The 16,351-nt window shown below is 38.4% G+C and overlaps 1 protein-coding gene across 5 annotated transcripts in view; it reads left to right on the plus strand.

Annotated features, from left to right (window-relative positions):
• Nucleotides 1-16,351, plus strand: part of LOC132053632 (uncharacterized) — a 47,447-nt gene that overhangs the window by 10,302 nt on the left and 20,794 nt on the right. For 4 of the 5 annotated variants that reach the window (XM_059445725.1, XM_059445721.1, XM_059445723.1 and 1 more), the window contains exons 9-16: nt 1,025-1,138; nt 1,256-1,440; nt 4,713-4,846; nt 4,918-5,027; nt 5,133-5,175; nt 5,325-5,416; nt 6,935-6,983; nt 7,105-7,175. In XM_059445725.1, coding sequence (XP_059301708.1) covers nt 1,025-1,138; nt 1,256-1,440; nt 4,713-4,846; nt 4,918-5,027; nt 5,133-5,175; nt 5,325-5,416; nt 6,935-6,983; nt 7,105-7,175 — 798 coding nt within the window. The remainder of the gene's footprint in view (nt 1-1,024; nt 1,139-1,255; nt 1,441-4,712; nt 4,847-4,917; nt 5,028-5,132; nt 5,176-5,324; nt 5,417-6,934; nt 6,984-7,104; nt 7,176-16,351) is intronic. The other variant, XM_059445724.1, reaches the window with a different exon arrangement.

A 16,351-nucleotide genomic window follows, 5' to 3' on the forward strand; every position in this document is an offset into this window, starting at 1 on the left:
TACACTTAACGAGATGATCTATAACCACACAAATATCGTGGGCTTATTTTAGACCACAAGATTCAAAAGTTTCCTTTATTTCTTAAATTCCGTGCCCAGTCAAACTACATCATATAAAGTTGGGATGGAGGGAGTAATAAATAGGGGTAGTTTAGTAAACTCCAAATTGTATTTATTGATTTCTTAATGGGCGTGATTTTCGCTAAGGTGACACTTATTTGGGGGGGGATGGAGTATTGAATTCCTTTCCTTTCTAGCATATGTAAACTTAGTTATTTAAACCCCAATAGTTTGAGGGAATAATCAAACAGTGTTTCCTCTTCTTTCTCATGATTTTTTTAAGGTAGAAACACTAAATGTCAGCATCATTGTCTATGTGCTGTCTATTCTGCTTTGGCAAAAGAAGGAAGCTGGGGATCACCTTTTATGGCTTTCCCCCAGTAGCAATCTGTGACGGAGATGGTTTGTTGCGTTGACATGTCGTCCCTTCCTGATAAAGTGAGTGAGCTTTTGTGTTTACCTTCCATTAGCTAACTATGACAGATGGCTTGCTGTATTGATGTGTTGTCCCTTCCCGATAAAATGAGTGATCTTTTGTATTGCCTCCCATTAGCTATGACAGATGGTTTGGTATTGATGTGTTATTCCTAACCTATAAGAGACTGACATGTTTCTGTATGAGATTTATTTATTAGTTTACTTAGGTCTTCAACACACCCGTTCCTATTTGACCCAGATCCTTTATTTCAATGTGCCACACAGAGGAAGCAACACTGAACTTTTGAAATCCAAGATCACCATCTGATTCATACCATAAAATTTTCGATCTAGCACTTTCAAAAGCTGCTGTTATTGAGGGTGGAGCTTTATTTTTTAAGTTTTTGGTAGGATGCCATACTGCTGTAGTACTTTCCTGAAAGACTTGCTTTGGTTTGAGTTTGTTTTTCTGCTGTGAAGTTCAAGTCTTCGATGTTAGAAATTCTACTTTCAAGTACAATGACAAGGAGTCAATATTGGTTAACAGGCGAAAATATCAGAATTAAACTCCATGGCGACAAATCATGCTAGAGGTGGATCTTTTGATATGGAGTCACCTCATTCTAGTTCCATAAACCATCAACTTCCAAGTGGTTCTATGGTATTGTTGACAATCTGTTTCATTTGTGAGATGCTCGGATTTTCTTATTCCAAAAATAAGAAATCGTTTTTTTCTATCCTCTTGGTAAAAGAATTGTCCTGTTTCCTTTTCTCTCAGGGAATGCATGAATATCCATCCTTTAAACAGTACATTGATGGACAACATAATGAAGCAGTTGATGCTGCATCAAGAGATGTGCAAGCCAGTAAACATTTGCCAGCTGAAAGCTTGCTGCTCAATCGTGAAATGCATCAGCAAGCAAATATTGGGAATCATTTGGGAATCTCAGCTAATACTGATAGGTCAGGCTGCAAAACTGGCAAACATGTTTATGGTTGTTTTGTGTTGCTTTCCATGTCCCTATATGAAAATTCTTTTTGCTACATATGAACTAAAATCAAAGAATGTTTGCCAAATCCCTGCTAGGATGTAAATTCACAAATACAGAAATTTCTGATTTATTTGTGGAATTTCGTTACACCAAGTGACATATTTCAATAAAACTTATCATTATATGATCTGCAAATTTACCTTTTTTCAACGTCCTTTGGTTAAAAATGGAGAGATTTCGCACCCAAGGGTGTGGCTTAGTTGTCAATGAAGTGGGTTGAGAACCATGAGGTCTTAGGTTCAATTCCCAGCAGATACAAAAAAACATTAGGTGGTTTCTTCCTATCTGTCCAAGCCTTGGTGGATAGAGTTACCTGGTACCTGTCTTTGGTGGGAGGTAGCAGGTACCCTGTGGAATTACTTGAGGTTCGCTCAAGCTGGCCCGGTCGCCACGATTAAAAAAAATAAAATAGAGGGATTTCTTAATATGAAGGGAAATATTTACCCCTGCAGCTATCAGCTATTCTATACCATTACTAGTTTAAGGTGACAGTCCTTCTTACCTTCTTGGTGTGGAAGGTAGGAGGACAGCATGTCATGCCCCGAGTGAGGACGTCCATGATAGGGCTTGGTGATGTTGGATCAGTTGATGTAGGCTTGCATCTGAACTGCTAGATGTTAACACAAAACTTCTGGTCTATTTTATTTCAAATTGTATTTCCTATATTTGTGATATAAGGAAACTCGAGCCACGTCTTGTTTTTTTATCTTTTCAAGCCTTTGTCCTCTCTCTCTCTCTCTCTCTCTCTCTTTCTCTCTTTCTCTCTCTCTCTTTTGATAGTTTTATGCTTCTCCTTTTCGCTTGAGGGAAAAAGCCATTAAAATGTCATTCTACGATGCATGTGGTCTCCTAGCTTTTAATGCTACTGTCAGCTCTCCTAGTACTTCGTATGCTCTGAAATATTTGACGTGATGCAATGCTGCAGTGTAACTGCTACACTATTATGGGCATTATGCAACTTCCCGTTATATGATTGCTACTTGTATTTTGGGTATCTTAATATTCCTCCTTGATTTCCTTCTCTAATCCCAGGAAATCAGAGAAAGATTTTGGATGTTAACACCTTTTTTTTTTTGTAAGTAAATATGATATAACTACTGATTTGAGAACTATAAGATGGTTAAACCAAACAATGGAGCGTAACCACACAAATTGTTCTGCTTATATAATGGTTTCTTGTAACTAGGAAAACATTGCTTTTCTGAACATGAATTCGAATGATGCATATTGTTTTCCAAAACTGGAAACATACTTCTCATTCTGTATATCAGTTGCTGCTAAATGCTTGGTTCCATAAGAAGATATGCATTTGATACTTGGCTAAATGACTTTTAGACCACTTTTTTTTCAATTATTCGATCTGTCCCAATTTTTGTGATACTCTTTCCTTTTTAATCTGTCCCCAAAAGAATAACGCTTTTCGATATTTAGAAATAATTAACTTTAAACTCCTCATTTTACCCTTAATGAGATGATTTAAATCCCCACAAATGTCTATGGCTTGTTTGAGACCAAATTTTTTAAAAGTCTTTCCTTATCTAGTTTTTTTTTTAAAGAAGGTAACATATTTTATAAATAATCAAATAAGTAGCTCTTAGCACAAAGACTATGCTAAGAGAGCAAAGTTACCGGAACCCCAAAAAGCAAAGACCTAGTCCTGTAATAGTTACAATGACCCAATGATGTCAATTATCTTTGAATCTGGAAGGATGGGTCTTCATTTACTTGGAGAAGTCTGAATTGTTTCCTTCTGAGATACTTCAGTTTCTGTCTTAGTGTGTACTGTGTACTATAAAATTCATGGGCTAATCAAAATGGAACAAGATGTTGGAGAGGATTTGAATTCATGAACTCAAATTTATGAGCCTTGTGAGGTACCAAACTATTCTACTTTGTGCCAACTATAAGACCTAAAAACTAATAGATAAACAAGGATTAGACAAAGAATGAAGCCACATACGTCCTCCTTAGATAATCAAGGTATACATTCATTTAGAAGGATAAGAGCATCTGATTTTACGTGAGTAATCATGGTCCTCCTAATGCGAAATACTAGTACATTATCAAAGACCTATCCTTCGAGGGTAACATCCTTAAGACCATAACAGGGGTTCTGCCATAAAGTGGATAAAACTATGATTCACATATATCTCCTTAAAGTTCCTTCTGTACTCCCGTACCTTCAAGCCACATGCTGGTAGAGGCAATTAAACTCAAATGCAAAACTTCTATGCCATTTTTTCTACCAAAAGAAGCCACCTTAAGCAATATCTTTTACTGTTCTATGCATATATTCCATTAACACCTCTCTTAGCAAAACAATTAGGATTCAGCTGCTCGTTTTCCATCCATTGGTATGTGAGGTGGTTAGGTTTTCATCCGCAGATGAACTCATTGTCATTTTTGTTGGTTTTCCTTCTCATCCTCATTTTTCACAGGAACAACCTGGAAGGAAAAAAATAAATAAGAAATATGATAAGGGAAATCCCTCTTCCAGTTCCAGACCGTTTTCGCTCGGGATTGTGACTCCTTTGTCATGGAGAACTGGGACTAGTCATCACATGAAAAACCAACTGCTCCATGCTGCAAGACCATAGTCTTCCCCAGTTTTAAATCAAGGAAATAAAGCTACTGAAAGAATTAACTCACTTGGTCTATTTTCTGGTCTTGAGCATGCTTTGTGAACCCTGGTGGCCTGCACATCTAACATCTGGTGTTTCCTAGATTTTTGTTTCTCTGCTTTCATCATAATTCTTGAAAGAATACTATCCCTTCCTAACAATCTCCATATACACACCCTATGAGGGTACGCACTTGTAAATAAAGAGACAAAAGAAAAAATAAAGACACCATGAGGGAATGCTCTTTCATTGCCGATTGAACTTTCTTATATACCCCATACTTGCAAGTGATGACCCTGTGCTGCATTTCTCAAAAACTGGTTGGCCCAAACAAACCGGCATGTGAATCCAGAGGCATTGATGTACCTGTCCCCCCAGCCCCACATATTAGATAGTACCCCATACCACCTCCTTCTTTAAGTCTATGATTGAAGTGAGCAAGCTGGGATGAACTTTAGTTGAACAATGGCTAAGCTAGGGGTTAATGAGTTTGTGACTGAGTATTTGCTATTACTGGAGTTCACAATTTTTTTTTTGTTGCTCTGATAGTTTGAGACTGCAGGGATGTTCCGGGTCCCAGTAAAGATAACTTGTTTGATAGAAATGGGGCGAATGAGATATTTGAGGACAGCACCAATGAAATCCGTCATAATCCTCCAGTGGGAAATGAGATAGGTGGTTCTTTTAGTTCGGAAGGTAATATATTTGTGTGTATTTAAACTTGGTGGTTAAACTTGAACGGGTGCTAATAGGAAATCCTATCACAGGGGAAAGTCCTGGAATAGAAGGTTTTCAAATAATCGGAGAAGCTAAACCAGGATGTAAACTTTTGGGTTGTGGGTTTCCTGTACGTGGAACTTCTCTTTGTATGTTCCAGGTAATATATCTACATGCTATTCAGTATTGCAATTGAGTTCCTAAAAGGAGCTTACACATTGATATCTAAAGTTATTTCTTCCAATCTTTTGTTTTCAAATGTCAGTGGGTCCGTCATTATCCTGATGGTACAAGGCAGTATATTGAGGGTAAGTCTAAACCTTTACGTAGAGGTTCTACATGTCTCGTTTTCATTATTTATAGCATGCTAGTGTACACCATTAAAGAGATTCCGTTGAACACCACCACTTTTTAGCTTCAACATCTACTTTTGACTGTCATCTTTCATCATCTTCAGGTGCCACAAATCCTGAATATGTAGTCACTGCTGATGATATTGATAAACTCATAGCTGTGGAATGCATACCGATGGATGACCAGGGGCATCAGGTAGTTGGTCTCGCCTCTCCCTGTCCTGAATTTATGTTCTACTTCGATTTATACTAAAAAGAAATTGTGTGCTACCCTTTCTTTAAAAAAAAAAAAAAAAAATTAAAATAGAAAAGAAATTGTGTGCTACCAACTTAAAGTGGTGAAATCATGCAACCTCTTTGCTATAAGATATATATCTCTTTAGGAAATACTTGACTGTTGAAACTGCTTGGTCCACAGATTTCAACTCGCTTTGAATTTGAGATTAGTTACTTTTCACTCAGCTATTCACACAAAAACTTAGGCTGCATCTTGTGTATCCACTCTAGCTCGCTTTCATGGGGTTGGAGGGATTGTGGCCCATTAGATGATTTTGAATTTGAGATTTAGCTTATAAGAATTTCTGATCTATGGTATGCTGGTAGGCTTGTAATAGTTAGAGCATTGGTTCCGACGAGCAATATTAATGAGGGATGCTTTTGCAGCAAGGATTCCACTCTTTTAATTTTCCTGGTGGAACCACTATGGATTTGACAAATATTTGTGTCAATAGTGTCGTAAACGTAAACTCGAAATCCTAAGAATGTTTCCTTTGAGGGCATATGTTGAATTGAACTTTTCCCTAATAAATTCTTTTTCAAGGATTATGTTTCTATGCGATTTTGTTGTATAAAACAATCAACCTATCCAATGCAGGGAGACGCATGTAGGGGCATTTAGAATGAAATGGTTTTTAACCAATTTGCATAATGAACAGTCTGCAGTTTATTTGAAAATATACACTTTGTTTTCCTCTGACTAACTAGGATGCAATGATTTTGTACTTCTGGGTGAATGTTCAATGACAAAGGCAAATAACTAAATGACAAAGGCAAATAACTTTGTTGTTGACCAAAGCAGATCATATGAGACTTATTGTCAATGTGAGGAATATTGCGAATTTTTGCATCACACTGTCCTTATTATCTGCATTGCTTTTAGCTGCTCAACCCCCATATCCAGACCAGGTTCATACAGGCACCCGAGCCTCCTTCAATCTCATGCCTTGAACCTGTGAGGTTATCCACTTTTGGTCCATCTCTTGAATTAGCTTCCCAATTATATTTCACATTAGATGGATTTTCCTTCCAAGAAAATGATGTTAACCCTTTTCTTTATTTAGCGTTACCTGAATGAGCACACGAGCTGTTTTGATCTACTCTTTTCATTAGTGGTACTGGTACCTGCATGAACAAGCCAACCAAGTTGACCTATTTTATTTTACAGTACATCTTTGTCTTTTGAGACCTGAAATGGATATGACCAGGGATATTACAATAACATAACGTCATACATATTTAACCATACTTCAAATTATTAAGCTATTATCCTTTTGAATTTGTGGCTTTTGTTGAGTATCCTGTCGATTTAGTTATTTCACATTCAAAGATGATCTTGTAATTGATCTTAATTGTTTTCTATCTATTCTTCTTAGTTTTGCGTGTTTGTACAATTATTTTCATTGCATATCTTTGTACTAATTTTTGTTATTGTCAGGGGGAAATTGTCAGGCTTTTTGCCAATGATCAAAACAAAATAACATGTGGTAATTAGCTTTCACTGTCAAGATATGTGATTCAGTTGTCCACTTTGAGCAATAACAGTTTTCTCTTCTTGCTGGCTGTGCTCTCTGCAACTCCTTTTGATGAGTGGTTTGGTATTTGCAGACCTAGACATGCAATCAGAGATAGATACCCATATTTCTGAAGGCCAGGCCACGTTTAATGTTCTGATGCTTGTAGGTTGATTTTATCCAAATTTCCATTTGCTAATGGACATGAACTTACATGCTTTTTTCTATTTGTTCCAAATTTTCCTTTACAAATTGTTACAGAATAATGCTCAGGAATCAACTTTGTGTGGCTCCTGTGCTTGAACAAGATAGAGAACATACTAAATTAATGTTCTTTTTTATCAAGAGGTTAATAACATACTAAATTAGTAGAATAATGTACTTCATTAATTGTCAGCACCAAGAAAGTGGTCATGAGAATCAGGGATGGAGCTGCACCCAAGGGTGTGGCCTAGTGGTCAATGAAGTGGGTGGAGAATCATGAGTACTCAGGTTCAAGTCCGTCCTAGTCTTTGTAGACATAGTTACCTGTTGCTAGTGGGAGGTAGCAGGTATCCCGTGGAATTAGTTGAGGTGTGCGCAAGCTGGCCCCGACACCATGGTTATCAAAAAAAAAAAAAAAAAGAAAAAACAGGGGTGGAGCTAGAGTTCTAACTACGAGTTGAGTTCGGCAGAACCCAATAGCTTTGGCCAAAACCCTGTAGTTTGTTAAGGAGTTCACTTGATATGTATATATAATTTATCAAGAACACAAACCCATAAATTCAAAATTCTGGATTCACCACTGATGAGACTGTATGTCAAAACTTTACAAAAATCCTCTTTGTGGACATATAGGGAATTGATATGGTCCTGTATCTGATCCATATCACTTACAGCCGCTTGCTTACCATGGGAACAAAAACGGAGGGCAAAAATACTGTAGCTGGTACACTGGTCTCTCTTCACCATCATTCTGCTATTTTTCTATTTGCATAACACCCAGAGTTTGCATAATGAATGGCAGACCATAAGTTCCTCCTGCTTTTCTGCACCTCTTGCCCCCTTCCAGCTGCAGAATGTTTTATTAAGTTTTCTGGTATTACCCAGTTAAAGCTGAAAAGAATTAAGAAGATATTCCTGTCTCTCTTGCTCTGAAAATATGGAGAAACAGATGATTGAAACTTTCGGATTCCACTCCCCTCAAATAGCATCTATTACAAATTGAAAAAGCCTCCCGTCATTTGATTCTCCTGGATCAAACATGAGTCATTCAAAGCAGTCCACCCAAAATAGGTTATCTAAGGGGTAGTTTTGTTTTACAAATCCGTTTCCATGGCCAGACTTCATTTTTGACACTTGACAGGGGAACACATCTTGTGTCCATATCTCACTGAGTAGACTCATTTACTGTCATTTGTCCACCACAAAGATTCTCTGCCTTCATTTACCCATTTCTTCCCTCCAATTTACCACATAACTGAGTAGTTTGTCTATTTCCTGATCGTGACAATGCCTTCTAAGAGTTATATTTCAGCTAGTGCCTCTCTACATTGAGCCACCAGTTATTGAATTGTTTGAAATTTGAACAATTTTCAAATTTCATCTATGATTGAGTTTTCTGTTAGAACCCATTTCTCTATTCAAGAAACTCTACTTGATGTTCTGAAACTGTACATTTTAAATGTACATGCATATGTTGGAAAGGGTTTCGTCCTAATCATCTCATATTAGTAGTCGCATTATCGCGCTATAGTTTCTTGTGATTTGATTTTTGCTAGTATTTGTTATTTTCTTTGTACTTTGATTATCTTATTTTATCTGTGGTAGCTATTGTCCCTATGCAAACTGCTTCAACATGGCTTAGTCGCTTCCGTTATATTCATTTTCATATCGCTTTGAATTTCTTGGCCTTATCTGACCTCCTTTTATGCTTTCTATTAACCCGAGGGTCTTTCGGAAGCAGCCGTCCTACCTTGGTAGGAGTAAGGTCTGCGTACACTCTACCCTCCCCAGACCCCACGTTGTGGGATTTCACTGGTTTCTTGTTGTTGTTGTTGTTGGTTTCATCCTAATCATACAGCAATATGGTCACTACACTGGTAAAGGTGCCCTTAGTAAATCTAAAGTATCAATAAAGTTCTTACTTCAGCTGGAAAATTAATAAGAAGTTACATCTGGTTTAAGCGGTTATTAAAATGAGGCATGTCTAGCTGGAATAGGTCATTTGTCAGTTCCTTTTGTAATTTCCATCCAACTTATATCTTGGTATTGTATCATGTTGTGCAAGTTTTAGCTATTACTAAAAACTCATTTAGGCTCAATGTAGCTCAGTTGGTGTAAAGGACGTCAGTGGGATCCTCAGGATATGTAAGTTTATGATATAAAGGGAAAGCACTGCATTGCGTAAAACCAATTGCCCGAGCAGATGATATGTACTGAAAAAACTACTTTTATACTCCCTTTCCAGTTTATGTGACACTATTTCCTATCTAGTCCGTTAAGAAAAGAATCACACATTTCTATATTTGAAAACAATTAACTTTTCATTTGCCATTTTACCCTTATAGAGAAGCTTACCATTTATGATTGTGTGACACTGGGTTCTTTATCCTCAAGGCCGGATCCCACGCTAAATGTTTCTAAGGGCAACAATGGTGAGGTTATGAGTTCTATACCGACAGAAAAGGGACTGAATCGGAACGGGAGTTCATTGGGCTCGCAATCAAAGTTTTTGAACCTTCCTTGTTTCTGGGAAAGGCTGGCTTGTGCGTTACTAGGGTCAGTCATGCTCCAACGCAGTGTTTTGGACGGTGCGCAGCGACAAAAGGCGACAAGGGCCTGCCTCGCCTGAAGGCGAGGCGAGCGGCGAGGTGCTCGCCTTTTTGAAGTGCGGCGCCAATAAATACCAAAAAATTAAAATATTTAATTGCATATATAAATAATCAAAATCTCACTAGCAATAACATATCAGCAAATAATTCAATTCAAAAATTAAAAGTAGATAGTAGATACTAAAAGTCTAGAACTTGAATGACTCAATAATTCATAAGTGATAAAAGTCTAGAACTTGAATGACTCAATAATTCATAAGTGATAAGACAAGCAATACTAAAATTCAAGCAATAGTGCAATACTAAAAGTCTATTCAAATTCAAGATCTTCAAGATTTCCAAGTTCTTGATATCCAAGATTCTCAATAGTATATTGCTCCTCATCTTCTTCCTCCTTGGGCTTGGAGTTTTCATCAATTAAGCACCGAGACGGACTTGAACTTGTAGTAGTAGATAGTACTTTGCCCTTGTTATGTGACCTTGAACTTGAAGAACCCCCCCTAAGACTATAGATATTCTCCTCAACTCCAGATGCCCTAGAAACAGTACCCAATCAAGATCACATCCCTCATATACTAGTTCCTCTTCTTCATTTTCGGGGCATCCAATTAACCATTCATTTGCTTCATCAATATTATCCAACTGAATCGGATCAATGGCATCTCCAACATCGTAATGACGCCTCAATGTTCTATTGTACTTAATCTACACTAGATTATTGAGACGTGATAGTTCAAGCCTATTCCTCTTTTGGTATGAATCTCCACATAAGTTGTAGAGTCTAATTAGTAGATACTAATAATAATATATATAGAAATTAGAATATAATAAATCTTCTTCTCACATGTTCAAACACGCTCCAATTTCTCTCGCATCTGGATGCGCTACAAGTCAAACTTAATACTCTTATGGCAAACTTTTGCAAGTTTGGAGTATGATTACCAAATACCGACCACCATTTAGCTATAAAAAAATAAATTTAAAGGTTAATAATTATAAATAAGTCAAATAACTTAAGTAAAGCTATAAAAACGACTAAATCAACCCACTTACCAGTGGATGTTTTGTCTCTGTTTCTTATAGCCTGAGGCTTACCAAAACTCCCAATTGCATGTTTGTATATATGAAGCTCTTTGACTAGTGCATCTTGTTGTTTTACATCAGGGACCATCTTAGCAACACAATCAAGGTAATCGTCCCACACTTCTCCTGATAAAGTCTTATTTTGATAATTAGTGTGAAACATTCCCGGGTTTAAAACATGGCCCGCTGCATGCAAAGGTCTATGAAGTTGGTCCGACCACCTCCGATCAATGATTTCGAAAAATTTCTCATATTGCTTCCAATCGCCATTAAACCCTTTTCAATAGCTTCTTTGGCTCTATCCATTGCTTCATAAATATAGCCCATTGATGGTTTTTTTTCTCCATCCACCAAGCGATGCGCTACTATCAAAGGAGAACCAACTTTAAGTGCCCTAACAACATCATTCCAAAAAGATGTAGAAGTAAGATGTCTAACAACTTCTTTCCCCAAAAGTTCCTTTGCAAATCTACTTTCTGTCCATTCGGTTGAGAAGATCATAGTTCTCAAGTTTTTTCTTTTGCATGTAAAGAGCTTGCAAAGGTAAGAAGGCCGTTGCAAATCTTGTCTTGGCCGGTTTCACCAAATTTCTTTGGTTTGTATATCTTCTCATCATGTTCAACAACAATGGTGTCTGAGCAATGTAAGAATGTATCTTAACGGCCTTTTGAAAAACTGTAAAAGGAATATTTTAGTAGCTAGTAAGTAATAAGCATAAAGTATAAGCTATAAAGAAAGTTAGAGCTATTTTTTTTTCCACCTGAAGCATACGGGTTTAGCTTGTAGATGTCACCAAACATCAAATTCATACAATGGGCAGCACATGGAGTCCAATAAATGTGCGGGTACACACCCATCATCATGTCACCCGCTTTAACATTCTCGCTAGCGTTATCGGTAACAACTTGTATAATATTTTCCGGTCCAATTTGCTCAATAGTCTTCTCAAACAAGTTGAACATTTTGGTGGAATTCATAGATTCATCGCTAGCATCGACTGATCCAAGAAACACACTAGCTATTGGAGAATTGACCAAAATATTGATGATCATTTTTCCATTTCGTGCTGTCCACTTGTCCATCATAATTGAACACCCAAACTCTGTCCATTTCAATCTATGTTCCTCAATAATCGCATCTATCTTCTCCACCTCTTTTTTCAGATGAGTAACTCTAACTTCGTGATAGGTAGGAGGTTTCATTCCTACGCCATATTGTCCTATGGCCTCAATGTATTTATCAAAACTTTTGTAATTCACACAATTAAAAGGGAGCCCTGCATCCAGTACCAGTTTCTCAAAAAGGGAGCCCTGCATCATATACCCATAATGCAAAAGCACTTACAGCCCGATCTCTTAGCAACTTCTTGGATGAATCAGACATTCCCGTGCTACTGCTTCCCTTTCCCTTTGCCTATGATGTTTGCGGTAATAAAGATTGAGGACCTTTCACATTGGCGGTCCGTGCCGTGGATGATGCAGTGGATGACATTTTTTGAGTTTTTGAGGGAGGAGGCATCATTTCAGCAGCTTCATTCATTTCATCATCTTCATCAGGGAGATGAACCAAAGATGCTTGGTGCAACATTTGAGTTTTATCAACTGTTTACTCAACATACTTTTTAACTTCTTCCCTAATTTCAAGCGGAAAAAATGTACATTTTTTTACATTTTTGTAACCACCAATCAAATGTTGTTTGTGACGAGTAATTCCACCATTGAAAGTGCCTTGACAAAAGTTACATATAACTTGATCTTTTGTTGAGCCTTTGGTACCATAATTCCAACCTGTCCTTTTTGCTAGTGTCCGACGATGCCATTGAATTTGAACCTACTGGTTATGACTATATAACAAAAGTTAACAATTATTGAACAGAAAAAACAGGAGCAAAACAGTCACTGCCTCACTGGTGCAGTTGAGAAAAAAAACAGAGGAGAAAATAGAAAAAGACAAAAAACAGAGGAGAAAGTCGCAAGTTGCTTACAGAAAAAGAAGAAGAAAATAGAAGAAGGAAAAAAATGCAGAAGACAAAAAAAACAGAGGAGAAGTCGCCGGAAACAGAGGATAAAAAAAGAAGAAGAAAGAAGAACTGAAGAAGAAGCAGAAGTCGAAAACAGAGGAGGAGAGGAGGAAGAGAGAAGAAGAACTGAAGAAGAAGAAGAAGAAGAAGAAGAAGGAGAAGGAGAGAAGTGTATCTGAAGCCTGAAGGAGAAGAGAGGAGAAGAAGCAAAAAAACCCTAGCCGCTGTTATATCATTTAAGTTTCTTCAATTTCTTTTAATTTTTTTTTTTTATTTTTTTTTATTTTTAAAAAGGCCACACCTTCACTGCTCGCCACGCCTCAGCGCCTTTAGCGCCATTAGCGCGCCTTTTCGAAGTACCATCGCCTTAGCCCTAAATGGCGGCACTGCCACGCCTCGCGCCTTTGGCGAGGAGGCGCTCGCCTTTCACAACACTGCTCCAACGACGGAGAAGGTGCCTGTGCATGCCGGCAACAAAGAAATAGTTCAATTCGTCATAGAAAAAAAGGGAAAAGGGCTGGTAATGAGTCAGGGGACTTTCTTTCTTTCTTTCTCTCTTTTTTTTTTTTTTTTTTTTGGTTTTAAATAACCGTGGTGTTTGGGCCAGCTTGTCCACACCTCGACTAATTTCACGGGATACCTGTCAGCTCCCATCAACAATATGTACTAGGTAACTTTGCCCACCAAGGCTAGAGCAGATGGGAAGAAATCACCTACTGTTTTTGTCTCTGTTGGGAATTGATCCTGAGACCTCATGGTGCTCAACCCACTTCATTGACCACTAGGCCACACCTTTGGGTGCCGGGGAACTGCTTTTAGTTCCAGTTTTGTAGATTCTGTGAGTGAAGGGATTGATTCGGCATCACATCAGAGTTTCAACACCTATCTGGAGATTAGAAGTAATGAAAATGGTGGTCAAGGGGTTGCAGAAGATAATGTTTTGCCCTTAGCTTTGTTGTGGGATAGGAATGAGATCAAATTCAGAGTGAACAATGAAGAGGTGACATTCCAAGCGAGTAAGGGTATGTTATTGACAAGTGCCTATGAAAAAGTATCGGTGATTGATGCGTGGATGTTATTGAAGAGGCCGTGGAATTGAAAATGGAAGAAGAATGCCTCGGGAGGCACTAGCGGCTATTTTGGTCAATTTTGATGGTGATGGTATTGAGGAATATATTGAAACCATGAATTCACTTGAAGGGTTGGGGTACTACACTTATCAACCGAAAAGACTTTCTCTTGATCTAGAGAATCGAGTTACTCCTCCCGCCAAACCGTTAATTACTGAGCCGCTACAACTTGAGCTTAAACAACTTCCATCACATCTGAGGTTTGAGTTTCTTGGCCCGAAGAACACTTTGCCTGTGATTGTATCCGCTTTATTGAATGATGATCAAGTTAAGTGATTATGAGAGATTTTGAAAAAGTATCAGAGAGCTATTGGGTGGACCATAGCGTATATGCGGGGATTCCCGCCGGTATTTGTGAGCATAAGATCCAACTTGAAGAGGATAGTTCACGTACTGTTTTTGAGCACCAACGAAGATCGCCTTCAGCTATGCAAGAAGTGGTTAAAAAAGAGATCATAAAGTGGTTAGATGCCTGGGTTGTCTACCCTATTGCGGATAGCCCATGGGTGAGTTCAGTCCAATGTGTCCCGAAGAAAGGGGGCATGATGGTCATGCCAAACGAGAAAACTGAGCTAATTCCTATGAGAACAGTCATCGGATGGAGAGTTTGCATGGATTATCGGACGCTCAATACATCTACTCATCATTTCCCTATGCCATTTATTGATCAAATGCTTGCTCGGCTAGCGGGAAGATCCTACAATTTTTTGTTGGATGGGTATTCCGGTTATAATCAAATCAACGTCTCTTTGGAAGATCAAGAAAAGACGACTTTCACTTGTCCTTACGGGACATTTGCCTTAAGTTGAATGCCTTTCGGGCTATGCAATGCCCCGGCCACATTCCAAAGATGTGTGATGTCAATCTTCTCCGATATGGTGGAAGACTATTTGGAGGTCTTTATGGATGATTTCTCGGTAGTTGGGGATTCCTTTGATGAGTGTCTTGACCACCTTGGTCAAGTACTCAAGAGATGTGAGGAAACTAATCTTGTGCTTAATTGGGAGAAATACCATTTCATGGTGAACGAAGGGATCGTCCTTGGTCATAAAATTTCCGAAAAAGGAAGTTGATAAAGCGAAAGTGGAGATTATTGCGAAGCTTCATCCTCCTATTTCCATCACGGGTGTTCGGAGCTTCTTGGGGCAATGCAGGGTTCTATCGGCGATTTATCAAGGACTTTCCGAAGATTGCTAATCCCGTGTGTAAGCTTCTTCAATAAAAGGCAAAATTTGTGTTCGATGAGAAGTGCCTTAAAGCGTTTGAAGACTTAAAGAAAAGACTCACCACGACTTCTATCATTACTACCCCTGATTGGTCATTACCATTCGAGCTTATGTGTGACGCTAGCGGATTTGCTATTGGGGCTGTGTTTGGTCAAAGGCATAACAAAATTATGCACCCCATTTATTATGCTAGCAAAACGCACAATGGTGCCCAAATGAATTATACGGTGACCGAGCAAGAGTTGCTTGCTATTGTCTATGGCTTCGAGAAATTTCGGGCCTATTTGTTGGGGTCAAAAGTGGTGGTTACACTACTCATGCCGCACTCCGATATTTGATGGCCAAGAAGGATGCAAAGCCGAGATTGATTAGATGAGTCCTCTTATTGCAAGAATTTGATTTTGAAGTTAAAGATCGCAAAAGTGTGGAAAATCAAGTTGTGGATTATCTTTATAGGCTTGAGGAATCTGGAAGACCGACAGGAGAGCTTAAAATTGATTATGCCTTCCGGAATGAACGACTTCTAGCTTTGTCCTTTGATATAACCCTATGGTATGTCGATATTGCCAACTTCTTGGTAACTAATCTTATTTCCGAAGAAGTGAAATTATGTTAAAAGAAGAAATTCTTGAGGAAGTGTAGGCATTACTATTGGGATGAGCCCTACTATGGTGGCAACCTCTCAAGCACCTTGGCCGTTGTTTGGTTGCCACCATGGTGACCCCCATCTTGTGAGTCATGACGAGGCTTAAGGATAGGTATAAATTCATCTCCAGGAATACAACAACGAATGATGCTATCGGCGCATATCCGGAATAAGTAAGGCTCATTCCAACAGTAATGTCCACTCTCTCAAGATTTCTTCTTTTGATACAATTTCACTTCTTCGGGAATAAGATCGGATACCAAGAAGTGGGCAATGTCAGCATACCGTGGGGCTATATCATAGGAAAATGCTAGAAGTTGTTCTTCCGGGAAGGCATCATCAATTTCAAGCTCTCTTGTTGGTCTTCCGGATTCCTCAAGCCTAGAAAGACGGTCTGCAACTTGATTTTTCGTAACTTTGCGA

The sequence above is a fragment of the Lycium ferocissimum genome, chromosome 4 (genome assembly GCF_029784015.1).
Source record: "Lycium ferocissimum isolate CSIRO_LF1 chromosome 4, AGI_CSIRO_Lferr_CH_V1, whole genome shotgun sequence".
In the NCBI taxonomy this organism is placed as follows: domain Eukaryota; kingdom Viridiplantae; phylum Streptophyta; class Magnoliopsida; order Solanales; family Solanaceae; genus Lycium; species Lycium ferocissimum.